This window comes from Aedes aegypti, chromosome 2, assembly GCF_002204515.2.
Source record: "Aedes aegypti strain LVP_AGWG chromosome 2, AaegL5.0 Primary Assembly, whole genome shotgun sequence".
NCBI classification, from domain to species: domain Eukaryota; kingdom Metazoa; phylum Arthropoda; class Insecta; order Diptera; family Culicidae; genus Aedes; species Aedes aegypti.
Window position 1 is genome coordinate 800,552 of NC_035108.1, and position 17,693 is coordinate 818,244.

At 39.9% G+C, this 17,693-nt stretch overlaps 1 protein-coding gene across 18 annotated transcripts in view; it reads right to left on the reverse strand.

Moving 5' to 3' along the window:
- Positions 1-17,693, reverse strand: part of LOC5566116 — a 212,565-nt gene that overhangs the window by 43,700 nt on the left and 151,172 nt on the right. For all 18 annotated transcript variants that reach the window (XM_021839730.1, XM_021839715.1, XM_021839714.1 and 15 more), the window contains one exon: positions 14,860-15,071. In XM_021839730.1, coding sequence (XP_021695422.1) covers positions 14,860-15,071 — 212 coding nt within the window. The remainder of the gene's footprint in view (positions 1-14,859; positions 15,072-17,693) is intronic.

Here is a 17,693-nt window from a genome sequence, read left to right on the forward strand (position 1 = left end):
TCATTATACGAAATATCCCACCCGCAAAATCAACGAACCTAAGGAGTAGGTAATATCTGGATCCTAAAGAATTTACATCACGATTCATTACATTAGGGTGCCGGTCCAATGGTTGTAATGTACCAGTAGATTGGACAATGGAATAAAACGTACATTTTTCGATAAAAACGACATGTACAATTTTTGGTGGATATATCGCCTCTAGTTTAGTTGATTTGCCAAATTTCAGCTTTTTATTTTATCAAAAAGTCATGTAAATAGTAAAGTTTACGCAAAAAAATTGCTCCCTTGAACCAATAGTTGCAGTCGTGTTCCATTAGTGGATCAACGGTTGGAAGCAGTTTTTAACATGGATGTATAAAAATGAAGAAAAGTCCCAGAGATGATCTTTATGTTTCATTTGAAAGATATTAGTTGCTGTTCCGAGGGAAAAATGTTAAACCTATGTAAAAATTTACCATTTGGTTTAAAATTCTTTGTATCATTCCCGAACGTCTACTACTGGAGCACACGTGTACCAATAGTGGCTCAAGCGATTTTATGTTAAAAAGCTTTCTTCACCTTTGTTCGCGTTATCGAAATATGCTTTGGTAGGTACTTTTCAAGAATATATAGAATATTTTGTACAATTATTAATTTCGATTTGGTTCAGGATATGGCTCAGTATAAAATGTTTCCAACCAGTTGATGGCTTCCTCAGGCACAAGTTATAGAGGGCCCCCTGATATTCAATGATTAACAGAACAATGTATTTTTGAATCCAAAACCACCATTTTCTGTTTAAAAGTGCTGTTCTATAGTGTTGAAATAAATACTGCCTTTATCACTTTACTAGATTATTTAGGGGCCCCTACATATTACCAATTCAGGGCCCCTCCAAACCTGATTTTCCTTACTCCGCTAAATTTTAATTTGTGAAATATTCAATTTCCAATGCTATGACAAATTTTCACCATGATCTCGGGGCCCCTAAGAATCCGGGGCCCGGTGCGGACCGCACCCACCGCACCCCCCTAGCTACGCTACTGGATAGACTTGACATAATAATGCTGCAAAAGGTAATGAATCTGCAGGATCAATAATTTTATTAATTATTTTGGAGTCTACAAAAACAGTAATTTAATATTATTTTATTTTATTTGACATTTGTTCCAATGGTTCAACATTGGATATTCTAACTCATTGGTACTATACCAGGGAGGAAGCCTCAGAATCATTTTCAAAATTTTATTTTGAATTCTCTGCAGAGCTTTCTTCCTGGTATTACAACAGCTAGTCCATATTGGTACAGCATACAACATGGCTGGCTTGAAAATTTGTTTGAATATCAAAAGCTTGTTCTTAAGACAGAGTTTTGATTTTCTATTAATAAGGGGATAGAGACATTTTACATATTTATTACATTTGGCTTGAATGCCCTCAATGTGATTTTTGAAAGTTAAATTCTTATCTAACATGAGCCCTAGATACTTAACTTCATCTGACCAATTTATTGGAATCCCTCTCATCGTGACAACATGTCTACTTGAAGGTTTCAAATACCGAGCTTTTGGTTTATGTGGGAATATTATTAGTTAAATTTTGGGAGCATTAGGAGAAATCTTCAATTTTTGCAAGTATGAAGAAAAAATATCCAAACTTTTTTGCAATCGACTACAGATGACACGCAGGCTTCGTCCTTTGACGGAGAGGCCTGTGTCATCCGCAAACAAGGATTTTTGACATCCCTGAGGTAACTCAGGTAAGTCAGATGTGAACATATTGTATAATATTGGTCCCAAAATGCTGCCTTGGGGAACACCAGCTCTTACAGGAAGTCTTTCAGACCTAAAGCTTTGATAATTAACCTGAAGTGTACGATTTGACAGATAACTTTGAACTTATTCTAACAATGTATGTTGAAAAATTAAAGTTTTTTAATTTTACAATCAAACCTTCATGCCAAACACTGTTGAATGCTTTTTCTATGTCTAGAAGAGCAAGACCAGTAGAATAGCCTTCAGATTTGTTGGAAGGGATCAAATTTGTTACACGTAAAAGTTGATGAGTGATCGAATGTCCATGGCGGAATCCAAACTGTTCATTGAATTTTCGTTGATGTGGGCCATCATTCTGTTCAAAATGACCTCTTCAAAAAGTTTACTGATGGAGGAAAGCAAACTGATTGGACGATAGCTAGAAGCTTCTGCAGGATTTTTGTCAGGTTTTAAAATTGGAACAACCTTAGCATTTTTCCATTTGTCAGGAAAATATGCTAATTGAAAACATTTGTTAAATATATCAACTAAAAATGATAAGCTACTTTCTGGAAGTTTCTTGATGAGGATGTAGAAAATTCCATCATCGCCAGGAGCTTTCATATTTTTGATTTTTTTTAACCCGTATAGGCCTGAGTGAAAGCAAAAATACTAAAACCCTTACCACTTAGCAAATACTTAACAGATTCAAATAATTTTTTGTCATTAAGCTGGCCCACATATCTAGTTTCTAGAAGTGGCGGGAGGAACTCAGGAATACTCTTGTAGCCGGAGGTTCTGCGGTGGGTCACTGGGTCAAGTCGGGTAGAAAAAGGCGTTTTTTGGGACATGCCAAGTTATCCTAATTTATTTCCGATGGCAACAATTTTAATTTGCATAAATCATTAAGATCTGATATTCAACATTATAAATGAAGAGTATTGCACCGTTTAGAATGGTCTGGATGTGGCCACTCGGACTTATTGCCCTGAAGAACTGGCTCAAGATAGATTGAGCAAAATAGTTCACTACATTGCGTTCCCATAAGTTTGTCACAGATGTTGAGATAAAAATTGTGCATTTTATCATAAATTTGAGGCATCCAGGGCACTCGGAAATGGTCATTTTTCTTAAAACTCCTTGATATAGTGGCCACATTATAGCCCATTCTGGAAATTATCTGTGACTTGAAATTTGCCTACTTCAAGGGGCACAGAAGTACAGAACCCTTGTTACCCGACCTGACCCAGTGATCCACCGCAATAACTCCGGCCACATGAACATTCCCGAGATGTTATGACCACTTTTAGAAACTAGATATGTGTATCAGTATATTGACAACAAATAATTGAAATCCGTTAAGTATTCGCTGAGCGGTGAGAGTTTTAGTAACTTTTCTTTCACTCAGGCCTATACGGGTTAATAATAGTTCTCACTTTTTCCAAATCAGTCTCACAGGCATTTTCGAAAACGTTCTCTTGATTGAGAATATTTTCGAAGTCCTGAGTAACTTGATTTTCAATTGGACTAGTAAGTTCTAAATTGAAATTGTGCGCACTTTCAAACTGCATAGCAAGTTTTTGAGCTTTTTCGCAATTAGTTAGTAATAATTTGTTTTCCTCTTTCGATTCCGGTATTGGCTTCTGAGGTTTTTTCAAGATTTTTGATAATTTCCAAAAGGGCTTTGAACCAGGGTCCAATTGAGAAATCTTATTTTCAAAATTTTTGTTTCTTAATTGAGAAAAACGTTTTTTGATTTCTTTCTGCAAATCCTGCCATATAATTTTCATAGCAGGATCGCGAGTGCGTTGAAATTGCCTTCTCCTCACGTTTTTAAGACGGATCAAGAGCAAATTAACTTGCTGTCCAGAGCATTGAAAAGGCAAATAGGCAGCTATGAAAGTATATTTACCAATCTGTGTTTCAACAGAAACACATAAAGTTTCAAAAACTTTAGTTTCAAATGACGAAAACAGTTGATGTTTTATACGCCTATGAATGATGATTGCAACTCCCCCACAAGCCCCATCAAGTCGATCATTACGATAAACAAAAAAAAATTAGGATCTCTTTTGAGTTTAGATCCAGGTTTTAAATACGTTTCGGTAATAACTGCTATATGCACGTTATTAACTGTAAGAAAATTAAACAGCTCGTCCTCTTTACCATTCAAAGAACGTGCATTCCATTTTAAAATATTTAAATTATTATTTGGATCCATTAGAAAAACGTAATCCAATAACAATTTGATTTGTAAATTTTACACCTACTTGGACTGCTTCAGTCATAGTGGTGGCTTTGAACATTGCATCAATCATTAGATTCAATTGTTCAGTTAGAAAATTAAAATCAGAGGCAGACATGTCATGTGATTTCCCATTGCAATTTCCGGTAGACGAAGAAGCGGAGTTACCTGTGGCGGTAGGGTTTTTTCCATTTGATTTGAAACAAGTAGAATGGGTACTCATGGAACGAATAGGGGAAGAGTTCAAATCACCTGCTACGATATCGGCAAAGGATTTTCCTGGGTAGATACATTCGAAATGGAAAGATTCGAACGGCTACCCGACGAATTAAAATTAGCTTGTGAATGAGCATGATCATGATCTTCCTGATGGGTATGATTCCTAATCAAGCGATCGATAACTGAAAAATGAGTATTGTTCGATACTCTACCAGGGAAATTCCGGAAACGACTGTTATCGTAACGGATATTATCTTTCATTTGCCTGGCACGAGCCTCAATGACTCTCTTGCGTGAAGGGCAGTTCCAAAAATTGGACTTATGATTAGCCCCGCAATCTTTATTCAAATTATTAACTTCACTTCGGTTATCAATGTTATGGAGTAAAAATTACATGTAATAGATTTGAATTTTAATTTACAGACAAACGGCATACTCTTTAAAAACCTTATATCTTACTACGTGTAATAATATGTGTAATATTATTTTTCCTTGAAAGACACAACTTTAGGCATTCCAATGGTGAAAGGAAATCAGAAAATCAGTTTGCTCATTATGAAGATGTTTTGAAGTTTTTCAACAATTTTAAATGGAAGTCGCTCATTATTGTTTTTCGAGGTACGTTAAAGTGTAGTGTTTTTCTTTTGAAGACCTAGTATTTTCTGGAATTGGCCATCTTTGCTCAGCCCCTTACCCGTCTATCTTGCTACGACAATTTATGTTATTTTTCTTTTCACTGTCGTGCATGGTTTCTTTTTTCTTAAGTGTTGCAAATTCATGTAGGTTATTTTACACGATTTGTAATGTAAATTTGCAAAAACAAAAAATGGCATTCGTTTTATGTGCATGTGAATTTTATGATGATTTTACATTACAGATTTTTTTCCGAGAATTTTGGAGTTTTAGCTAAAAATCTGTATTTTTTGGTTGAGATGATTAACACTTTATTATGGGGAAATTTAGTCCGAGGCTGGTTCATCCCCGAAATATAAAGGGAATTTGAGATTATGAAATTACTAGATTTTTGTTTATTCCAGTACTGAGATTATGATGTTAAATCTGAAAATCTCATGGGTTTTTACAAAAAATACCTTCTCAAAGATACCAACATAATTTCAAAAGATCAATAACCGAATCAAAAACCGAATTTTAAATATTTTCACAAGAATCCCAGAATTAATTAAATAACATTGGTGGCTAAATAGCAGATTATTCAACTGAAATGAGCTGTATAAATAGAATTTTAGCTGAATAAGCTGTTATTCAGCTACTAGAGTAGTGAATGATCCTTCGATAGTGTCGCTTGTCCCTGAGGGGATGTGCAGAAGAAGCAGGATCAATCGTGTTACGCGTCTTTGCTTGAGCAAGTTTAGTCTTGAAGAGTCGAGCATCGCTGATTTTAGTGTTTTATTTCTATTTTACTGATAACAAGCTCTCTTTCAGAAGTGATCAGGTAAATCCGAAATCAATACATATTATTATTTCCATCACCAAAAATGCTCAGAATTGTCTAATTGAGCTGATCCTTATATACACCCTACCCTACTAACAAAATCTCCATATCCCGTGACGTCTATGAAGATAGTTTGGGTTCCCTGTATCTTCCTAAGTAGACGTTGAACTAACATTCCTTCCCTTCCCCTAGCGATTAAGAGGACGTGGAAAGGTGTACAGCGTGATGCTTGTTTTGTGTATTTCTATTATGTAGAAAAATACGTTCATACCAAACTTTTTTTGAGAGTGATGCAAATTTTAAAATTTTGGCTCCCCTATGCTCAAACGATTTTTATTATGGTAATAGCACCCTCCCGAAGTTTGAAGTGATTCGGAAGAAATTTGACTGTGCACACGCCATTTGAAGTTCATATGAAGATTACTATGGAAAACGCCAAGCTTTTGTGTTCAGCCCTCTCGTCGTCATAATATTTTATAAAAAAGTGAACAAACTTTTCTCATGTGAAATCTTTCCAGCTACAACTTTGCTGAAGACCACATTTTGATTGGACGTCAGGATAAATGGCTATTCATTATCATAGAGTGGGTTTGCAACTGCTCGGCAGGCAACAGTGGTGCTCCTGTCGGGTAGAAAAGATCAAAGTAATCCAGACTACTATGTTTTACAGCAAAAAAGCAGTGTTGCTCTGAAGGGGGGAGGAGCCGTCATTGATTTCGGAATTTTCAAAAGCAGTTTTTTCGTTCAAATTCAGGAAAATCTACATGAAATTGTGTTCACTGTATTCTATTCTCCAACCGAAACACAGTGAACACATTTTCATCGAATAATTTTTAGTTTTGAACAGAAAAACTACTTTCGAAGTTTAGACAATGACGATGATTGAGATGACGGAGCGTTGAACGTGAAAGTAATTGAATGATCATTCCAGCATGATTCCCGAGTAAGACACATGTTATAATTGATGCATATTAACTCTTATATGATAAAATCTAGTCATATAAGAGCTAAGATGCATCAATTATAACATATGTGTTCCTTTGGTTTAGACTTTGTTATCAATGATAACTGTTAAACCGATTCTAACAGCAATTCCGAAACGGTTGAAGTAGTTGGGAACAGCTTTAGCTGAAATATTAAATTGCTTCTTAAATTCTGTTACATATAATTTTACACTCTACTTACAATTTTTCAGTTTCCTTCTCGCTTACTTTAGGCTAGTTTTCAATCCGTACTCGTAGGGTAGGTTTTAGATCTAATTGTATACATAAGTAGGTTTTAAGTTCACATTATTTAAGTTCATTTAATAGTTATCCCTACCTTGGATCAATTGTTCAAATAAGTATATAAGAGAAAATAGTAATTTTAGGTTGTAGGACATTTCCCAGAAAGTCAACCCCCAGAACGACATTCCCCAGAATGACGTTCCCCAGAAACCCATTCCCCAGAATGGGACATTCCCCAGAAAACCATTCCCCAGAATAGGACATTCCCCAGAATGGGTTTTATACGTTTGTAAAGAGTGGAAAAAAATTGGTAGTTTAGTTTTTTGTCGTTAAGAAATGTACCTACTGAATTGATTCGAATTCTCAGATGCTTCGAATTACGGACACAGACATCAATTCACCCAAAATATTATTTTGTCAAATTCATTATTATGGATCTCAAGCGAATAAAATCGGAATTGAGTTAAAAAATTTTGAACGGCGAGTGTTTGCTTCTTTTTTCTCAGGCAAACCATCTAAGCTGCCGTCCATAAATCACTCGGTCTTCTATGGAAGGGGAGGGGGGGATGGTGTGGCATACAAATTTCAAAAAGTGTGTACGGTCAAAAACGGGATAGAGGTGGTTTTGTGGCTAAGTGGTTCATCGGCAGACCCAACCATAATCTTAGGAGGAAAATGCTGTTTAAAAATTTTCTTGATTGTGTCTTAACTAATTTCATAATTGTGCTACTGTCGTTTCCCTGAATATCATTTCCCTGAATGCCACCTCTCCAAATGACCCGTTTCCCCGAATAGTGATGCAGTTCAAACAGGTGCAAGAATAGTCTTTAAGGACTGGGTGCTGAACTAAAATGAATGATTAGCAATTAAAAGAAGAAAATAAAATAGATTTGAATGTCATCCTCGACTAAATATATCTTGCCCAAAATGCCAATGATGGTGAAACTCGAAAGAACCGCCAATCAAGTGAAGAAGGGTGCATATTAGATGATCGGTTCGTTACCACCTCGAAACACAAAAGTTATGATAATTATAAGAGCTAAAAACTTTTCGGAAACTAGGCTATTAGAGGAAACGGGTTGTTCGGGCACTGGCATTCTGGGAACTGGCGTTCGGGGAAACGACATTTGGGAAACCGACATTCGAGGAAAAGTAGCTCAACCGTTTAACATAAGCTGTTCCTACATATGCCATACTGTGTTTTATGATCAAACTTGATCCAAGCTATTGTTTTTTTTTTGTTTTCATAGTTATTCTTCCTTCTTTTAAAATTGGCTGTTCTTTCTAATTGTACTTTCAAAGGGAGATTGGTGTAGTTTAATATGTCACAAAGTAAATTAATGGAATTTGTTTTTCGGCTTTCATGGCATATTCTCCCTTCTTTTGAACATATGCTGTTCTTCCTAGGTTTATTGTCTAAATAATTAGGGATGGTACACATATTATGTCACGCTAAATTCTAACTTTTTCGACGAGAAAATCGTCAAAAAATATAAAAATCGTCCAAATTGTTCGAATTACTGCAACAAACCGAAAGTCCTACCGTTAAAAATAAAAAAAAAAAACAATACGAAAATGTTTTACCTAATTTTCCAGTTAGATGCATTCACTATTTACTATTTACCATTTTCCTGGATTTGAACACCTCAAAGATCTCTTGTTATTTTTTTTTTTCTGGGGAATGTCCCATTCTGGGGAATGGTTTTCTGGGGAATGTCCCATTCTGGGGAATGGATTTCTGGGGAATGTCCAATTCTGGGGAATGGCGTTCTGGGGAATGTCGTTCTGGGGAACGTCATTCTGGGAAATGTCGTACAATCGTAATTTTATAATGCACAATAACGAATTCAAGTTTGGTTTACGCAAACTCTCCGACTATCAATTCTGCTTATCATCCTTCGTTGACGTCTGCCACATCTCCGACGATTGTCAAAGATGAAGTTTCTACCCTTTCGCGTGCCCCGTAAGATCCCTGTGATTCTTTGTGACGGGTGTCTACCGGGGGGTACTCGTCGTCACATTCCCCCGCCCGTAAAGCATTCCCTTGGACCGGTTTACGTTCATCCATGACGTCGAGTAATGCCAGCTTCACAACCGGCCTACGCAACACTCCGTTCTTTGTCCGTACCCACGCTTGACGTGTCCGCCCATCTCGGCCGCATACCACACGTTCCACCTTTCCTCTCAGCCATTGATTTCTCACAGCTTCTTCCACCACCAAGACCAAATCTCCGACTTCCAGATCCCTTACTTCGTCGAACCACTTTGAACGCCGTGAAATCACCGGGAGATACTCTTTCAGCCATCGCCTCCAGAAACCATCTGTCAAATGCTGGGCAAGTTTCCAGCCACTTGTTAGTGTCGAGCGGAAGTCCACTGGTTCGACTGGTAACTGTTTAATTCCACTTGAACTTCCAAGCAGGAAGTGGTTTGGTGTAAGAGCCTCCTGCTCAGCGTATTCAAGTGGGATGTACGTCAACGGACGGCAATTGATCATGGCCTCAGCATCAATCATGACTGTTTCTAATACTTCGTCATCTGGTCGGCGCTGAGTCTCCAGAATAGTCCCAATAGCTGCTTTCACAGAACGGACCATCCGTTCCCAGACTCCACCCATATGTGGAGCCCCGGGTGGGTTGAACCGCCAACGTGTTGTAGAATTGGTAAAAACCGTTGCCATACGGTAATTGCGTTCCTCGATTTCACGTTTCAACTGGTTATCTGCCCCATGGAAGTTTGTCCCATTATCGGAATATATTTCTGCCGGAGAGCCTCTCCGGGAGACAAATCGTCGCACTGCCATTACACAAGACTCTGTCGTCAAGTTGTGCACCACCTCTAAATGTACGGCCCGGATGGTCAAACAGGTGAATAATGCTATCCATCGCTTTGAATTACTTCGACCGACTTTCACCAATACTGGTCCGAAATAATCGATCCCCACAAATGTGAAGGGTCGTACATATGGTGTAAGCCTCACTTTGGGTAATGGAGCCATTGGTGGAGAACGAGGAACTGTGTGATGAACGCGACATTCCATACAATCGCGGGATACTCTTGCGATAAGTGAACGTAGTTTCGAAATTTCATACCTTTGTCTCATCTCATTGACGATTGTTTCGCGATTAGCATGGCGGAACCGTCGGTGGAAAAAATCAGTTAGCAGAAGGCTTATCCTGTGCTCTTCTTCTTCTTTCTGGCGTTACGTCCCAACTGGGACAAAGCCTGCTACTCAGATTAGTGTTCTTATGAGCACTTCCACAGTTATTAACTGAGAGCTTTCTTTGCCGATTGACCATTTTTGCATGTGTATATCGTGTGGCAGGTACGAAGATACTCTATGCCCTGGGAATCGAGAAAATTTCCTTTACGAAAAGATCCTCGACCAGCGGGATTCGAACCCACGACCCTCAGCATGGTCACTACGGCTATCTGGGTCCCACGAGGAAGAATTATAGGGTTTTTAGCATCATATGGTAACCAAAAAGCCGCACCGAGACGACTTCGCTTGCGTAGTATACCGTCTGCGTCTATGAACGGCGATAGTTTATAGATGTTGCTCGATTTCGGAACACCAACATGACAAGCGTCTAGGCGTCCTCTAGTCCTTTGAAGTAGCTCAATTTCCGCACCTTAGAATTCCCGCTGCGTTTGTCGCCACAAAGATTCTTCTGCACTCTTCAGCTCGTTGTGTATCAAAGCACCAACGTCCAGTAATTCTCCTCTTTGAGATCGTCGAATGTTATTCACGAAACGATGAACATACGCCACAGAACGGAGAAGCCTTTCCCATTTGCTGAAGCGAGCTACATCTACGAACTGAATCATTGCAGAAAGGTGTACATTACATGAACGTAGTTCTTCGCCCGTAGAAAGTTGTAGTTTGATCTTTTGCGGCCAATGAGTTTCAGGCAGTTGAAGAAATTCGGGTCCGGTAAACCATCGATTGGTCGAATCGATTTGTGGTCCAGAACCCCATTTGGTGGCAACATCCGCTACATTCAGTTTCGAGGGAATCCATCTCCACTCTCCTACTTCTGTGGTCGACAGTATCTCCCCAATTCGAAATCCCACATACTGATGATATCGACGCTGCTCTGAATGCAGCCAAGCTAGAACCGTCGCTGAGTCGGTCCAAAGAAATCTCTGTACAACTGGCAAACCGTGCATCGAAATAACGTTATTTAGCAGACGAGTTCCTAATACTGCGGCTTGAAGTTCCAACCGCGGTATTGTCAACATTTTTAGCGGTGCCACTTTGGTCTTTGCACTCACAAGTGCAACTAGTGGACCGTGCTGAGATTCCACTCTGAAGTATGCCACGCTGGAATATGCCGACTCACTAGCATCAACGAAAACGTGTACTTGCAGTGATCGATACACCTCCGATTCTGCTTTTGGGAAGTAGTAGCGCGGTATTCGAATGGAGCTTAACTGTGGCAAAAGTCTGCACCATTGAATCCATCTATCGTACAGCTGTTGACTGATTGGGTCATCCCAGTGTACACCAGAAACCCAAATTTCCTGCATGAGGATTTTTCCATGCACAACGTAGAAGGCTATTAATCCTAGTGGATCGAAAAGGCTCATGACCACTCTCAGAACCTCTCGCTTTGTTGGGATACGACCGTCCTTCATGATGTCCGCTAAGTCGCAGCGCATTGTGAGGTCGTATGTAAAGCAGTCACAGATAGGAACCTATCTCATGCCGAGGACAGACTCAGCTCCATCCAAAGACAGCGATTTGTCGTTCTCTGTTGATTCCTCTCCAACCCGAGCAGATATTTGCGCATCATTCGACAGGAAATTTCTGAGCTCGAAACCACCTTCGCTGTGTATCATCTTGACCTGCCTGCCAACTGTGATCGCTTCGTCGCGTGAACTAAAACTATCCAAATAGTCATCCACATAATGGTAATGGTGGATTGCGTACACAGCACGTGGACACTTTTCCGTGAACTCACTAGCATTCAAATTTTTTTACGTACTGGGCCGAGCACGGAGAGCTGGTCGACCCAAATGTCGCTACGTCCATGACGTAAATTTTGGGAGGGTCGTGGGGAGCGTTTCTCCACAAAAATCGTTGAAACTGACGATCTTCTTCACGGATTCGTATGCGGTGGAACATATCTTTGATGTCACCTGTTAGTGCGTAGCGGTATTGACGAAAATGGCAAAGTACACTTGGAAGCGACGAAAGCATATCCGGTCCTTTGAGAAGCGCAGAGTTGAAGGAAACTCATTGGACCGATGCTCTGCCATCCCAAGTCAAACGAATCTTTTCCGGCTTTTTTGGGTTCTTATGGACACCCAATGGCAGATACCACGTTTGATTTGGCGGTACCTGGGCCAATTCTTGTTCGGAAGCTATATGGGCGTAACCCTTTTCGAGATATTGTTGTATTTGAAGCCGAACGTTATCGTACATTGCAGGATCCTTGCTTAGCTTACTTTCGAGTGCACGAAGTTGTCGAACAGCCATACCAAAACTTTCAGGAAAATGCACATCATCCGTCTTCCAAAGTAGACCCGTCTCGAACCCTACGTGTGGTTGTTTCCAATAACATCCTGGCTCTTTTATCTTCCTCGGATTCCAAGATCTTCTGGGGGCTTGTGACGCCCGCATCTTCAATGCTAAAGAAGTTTCTCACGAGATTATTCAGTTCTCGATCCGGATCGGTCCATCCTCCAAAATGAAACCCACAAATTACTGACGAAGCCGGTGCTTGCGTACAACCGTAGATACTCCACCCAAGACGGCTTCTGGCTGCGATTGGATCTTTCCATCCACCTTCTCTGACTTTTAGTGGTATTGTGAGTTTCAAATTGTCAAGACCAATGAGGATTTTTGGTGATACGTTCGCATAATCTTGCAGCGGTAGGCCTCTTAAATGTGGATGTCTCTTCGCTAGTTCCTCATACCGCATAGACTGCGATGGTAGTAAAAGTCCACCTACAGTTCGAGCATCTGACAGTTCGAAGCGTTTGGTTGATCCTGTTCCCGAAACTTCCATAGAAATTCGCTGGGATTTTGCTTCGTTCCTCTTGATGTTTCCTGTCCATTGTAGGCCCAGGGGCTCCGTGGGACCATCGATTCCTAGCTGCTTGGCAACGACATCCTCTAGTAGAGTCAGCTGAGACCCTTCGTCTATGAACGCGAACACGTTAATCTGGCATCCGTTTCCATACAGAGTAACTGGCATAATTCTGAAGAGTGGACCATTGATCGATTGAAGTGCTCCCATATGATTATTCAAAATGGCCACGTTTGACGAACCGCTGATGGAATGTAGCAGGGTATGGTGTCTCAGCCTACAGTCTCCGAACTCACACCCATTCCACGTTTTGCAAGGCCATCGCCCATGCTGATTTAAACACGTTCTACATAATCCGTTCTGTTGCACCACTTTGTACCTTTCGTCCATGTCCATTCGCTTGAATGTGGGACAGATAACAGATTATCCTTACGTACAATCAATGTGGTCTTCGGCAAAGTTGTAGCTGGGAATAATTCACATGAGAAGAGTATGTTCACTTTTCCATAAAATATTACGACGAAGATATTTAGGGCTGAACACAAAATAATTGTCTTTTCCATAGTAATTTCCATAACTTCAAATGGCCTGTGCACAACCAAACTTCTTCATTTAAGCATAAGGGAGCAGAAACTTCATAATTTGCATCAGTCTAGTGTACAGTCACCCACAATTTTTACAGTCGTTAATGCTATGCTAGAATCCCAGAATGACTTAAATAATCCCAGGAATATTGTAACAAATCTAGAACGTCTATTTTATTTCATTTTATTCATATCGCCCATTGTGTCCTAGGATCCGCTTATTGGAGCGGTATATTCTGGCCGGTACTCAAGATTTTCATTTGGTCCACACTGACGCATATGTGAACTTTAGTTTTCAAACTATCGTAATGTTGCTGATTTTGAAATTGAAGATATAGATTCTTGAAGACTTTACGATACTGAGGTTGAAGGATGTTGGTAATTTGTTTATCTTATGAACCCACTGCAACCATCAAATGGAAGTTATTTTCCAAGAAATTGTTCAGTCAAAGTGAGCCAAATCACTGAACGGTGTTCTTTAGTTCAGTCAGAGTGGACTAAGAGCACTTAGTCCATAAAAAATCATTCTACCGTAGGTTTGGATTATTTGTATCCATGATTATTGCTTCACATTTCAAACAATTGAAAGCAACACAACGATGTGTGGAATATTGAACGAAACCATTCACGACCCACAAAATTGTAAAGTGTCTGACTTTTTCTCAAAATATGTAAAATGTTCACTCTATCTTAACGTCGACCATATTATTTTTCTATATTATTATATACTTAGGTAAATTGGATTGCCAAAGTTTTTGCTCCGATTATCGTTTTGGTTAAAAATCTTCGAAGGATTTTCATATTACGTCTACCAAACAATCGCATATAGCGGCAAGCATCATGAAACACCCTCAATTTATTGATGCATAAATATTCTAAAGAAGACTAAGTTGAAGTGGTTGGCCAGCGAGAACGTAAAGTCATAGCTATAGTCCGTGTTCGCTTTGAAAGGATTCTTTCACATGCTTTCACGTGTAGGCTGCCCCGAGAAAATCAATCATCGACCTGCTGTTGTCCACCGGCTTCGGTCACGGTACCCATCACGTTTGCTACATCGCGCAATGGTTACACGAAAGCGTCCCGTCGGTCGTGGCATCGTGCGTGTTTGGAGCAGTTTTAAGTGTTTGCGATTACGAAATTGACACCGGTCGTAACCATTCCGGCTAACCACGACTAATCCGTTTCATTTCCACGCGTGGTTTGTGGATAAACCCTGGGGGATTATAGTTTTTGTTTCATTTACCCATTGACCTAGTTTAATGAACCAATTGCAATTATGTCAAACACTCTTGTGAACCATTTGATGTTATCATACCAGTGAACCGTAGCGATAATGTTAATCAATATTCCAAGCATCTCACCTTATTGAGGACAGCGGTAGCCAACAGCTGTTCGTACTTCTTGGGGCTGAAGTACGGCAGATGTTCCTCCGGTCGCAACGGAAATCCGCTGTGATTCAGCAGCGATGGTAACTTGGCGACCTCATCCAGGATCTTCTGCAGCATCTTACGCAGCTCAAAATGCGTATCGCTTGGGCTGCTTGGCACGGTTTGGCCTTCGATCAATGGTAGATCTGAAATAGATAACAGAGGACACCATTAGCGGGTTGGATTAGGTGCGAGGTTAATTAAGGATCATGCACACACAGGTGAGTGTTGATGGAAAACGTGGTGACGTAGGTTCCTAATGGAGATGTAGAGGTAGTTGACCTCTACACGTCCCATTCTAGAGTGGTGCGATAAATTGCCGAGTGATTGTGTTTTTGTCATGATAGAATGAAATGTAATTGCGAGGTGATGACATGCAAAGATGCGAGTTACGACGGTGAGTACAACAGGTTCAAGTATCGTGCGGAGAAGTGAAGTGAATTGTAAACAGCGGTCGTGAAGTATGTGGAGAAGAAACTAAAACATTCCAAGGCGAAAAGAGTAGGAAATTACGCGACAGTGAACGGGAGTGAAGTAAAAATATATGCATTTATCAAATTTGATTTTTTTTTTCTATATGGAGTTGATGATAAGTGGCCTAATTCTTAGAAAAATACTAAGGAATCCTTGAAAAAAAAAAACTCCTTGTAGTAGTTTATGGAGCTTCCCCTGCAAAAAATCTTAACATAAACTCATTTCTGTATTTGCTGTCATGATGATAAAATCTAAATAGTGATTTATTGTAGAAACTGCATGAAAACCTTATGGTATCAAATGATCTAGTATGACAAGAAACTTATAATGATCCCGGATAAATCAAACGAATCTTAAAGATTTTTTTTCCAATTACGGAATATTTTTAACGGAATTTTTCAAGCTATTAAATGGATCCGTTACTCAGTCTGCACATTAAACCAAGACGCGTTTTGGACTTGATTTAGCACACTGTGATAGTGTATGGTTTAGCATTACATACACAAAGGGTGCAGACTGCAGAGTTGATGTATATAATGGTCATTTTTAAGTAAAACTCTTGAATGATTTTCGAGGTCAATCGCCTCCCTGATGAAAATCCTGGCTACGCCCACGTACAAATCTATTTAATTTAACCAAACTGTGGTAACTCGGATTACATAATAAATCAAATCACAATTACTATGCTCTCAAGTGCTAAAATGCAACACTTGAATTTGCATATGAAAATGTTTATCCTCTTTCCCCAGTCGTGCACCACCTTACAAGAGCGCAATGGATGCGATTTTTTGGCAGTTGTTTCTTTACAAGTTGCTTCACCTGTACCGTCCCCACAAGTATACGTCTGGGTCTTGTCTTGTGCTTTGACTCTGGCATAATGTTGATAAACATGATACTGGTTCGAGCGAAGCGTTCGCCGCTATTCATTTCGTTGATATTCCGCACAGGTCTGGTCATTATACGAGTTCAGTGTTGCACGACCTACACCTTGTTGAGGCTGTTGATGATGTTGAACGCAGCAGGCTGTGCTTACGAGTTTGCGTTATTCGTTCATTGTAGGGTTGCACTTAAATCGTACAGCAGGGGTGGGAGTCAGAAGAGAAGGAAGACTTGATGAAGCGGAAAATCGATGTTGCCCTCAGTGACCTATGGACGGTAAATCACTCATTCATGAAAGGTTCCCGACGGGATTTCTAGGGATCCACCTCGCACAGTTGGATGTGGTTGAATGAGCGAGCATATGTCAACGATATCTTTGGAGAAGGGAAAAATAATTGTATCAGAATGACGATGAATTTCGTCGGGCGAGCAAGGTTGACAAGGTTGTCAAGTGTCGCGGCCGGTTTCGCAATTCCTTGTAAGGAAAAATAATTACCAGTAGTTCAAGATCGTTTCCGCGCGCAGTGTAATCGATTGATAGCTGCAGCGGCCGTTGTTTGATCATTTTTAATCCTTTCTGGCGAGGGTTTGTACAACTCGATCAGATTTTTAAGGATTTTTCCAGTCAGATGATTTAAGGGGTGGAAATATAGGTTTTTATCATTACACTATAGTTTCTGACTTTGTTGACTGTGATTTGCTTTGCTCGGCTACTGTAGTGTGAATTTCACGACTTTTCCCACCTCTGAATGAGCCGATATGAATTCACCAAACTGCAAAATTCCAATTTAACAAACACTGACCTAATGGCGCTAATGCATTATGCAACCCATTTCACTCATCGACTGTGCCGGCGAAGGTGAATCCTTAATCGATGGAAAGTAAAACCGAAAACGTTTCGTTTTCCTTTCGTTTTTCACCGGTGACGATGCTTGGCATGGCACAGAAAAAAAACTTCGAACCGTTCAAAATGTACCTAAACCGCTTAGCGTTTTCCACAGCTAGGCGTGGAGGCGGTTTTGAGAGAAGAAGAAGAGTGTAGGAACCAACCGTCCCACTGTATGGCATAACAATCTGGTGCAAATAAGCGCTAATTCAATCATAATTCCACGTATCGTACAAATTGGCGCCTCTTCAGCCAGCCACCACACTAATTTCCCAGACCGATTAATGCATGCATGGGAAGTCAATCCAATTATTATATTCACCGCAGATTTGTGAATCTGTGCTGTGACGGAGTCATAATTTCTGATTGGCATAGGGCTTCCCTGTGTGGTGGTGAAGAGTGGTAGTTTAGGAGCAAGGTTGAGAGGGTGGATTTTTATGAATATTGAGTTTTAATTTTATAATTTATCCGCCTTTCTTCAAAGCACATAAATCTTTGGCATTGTTGGAAGTTTTACCATTGAGATCAA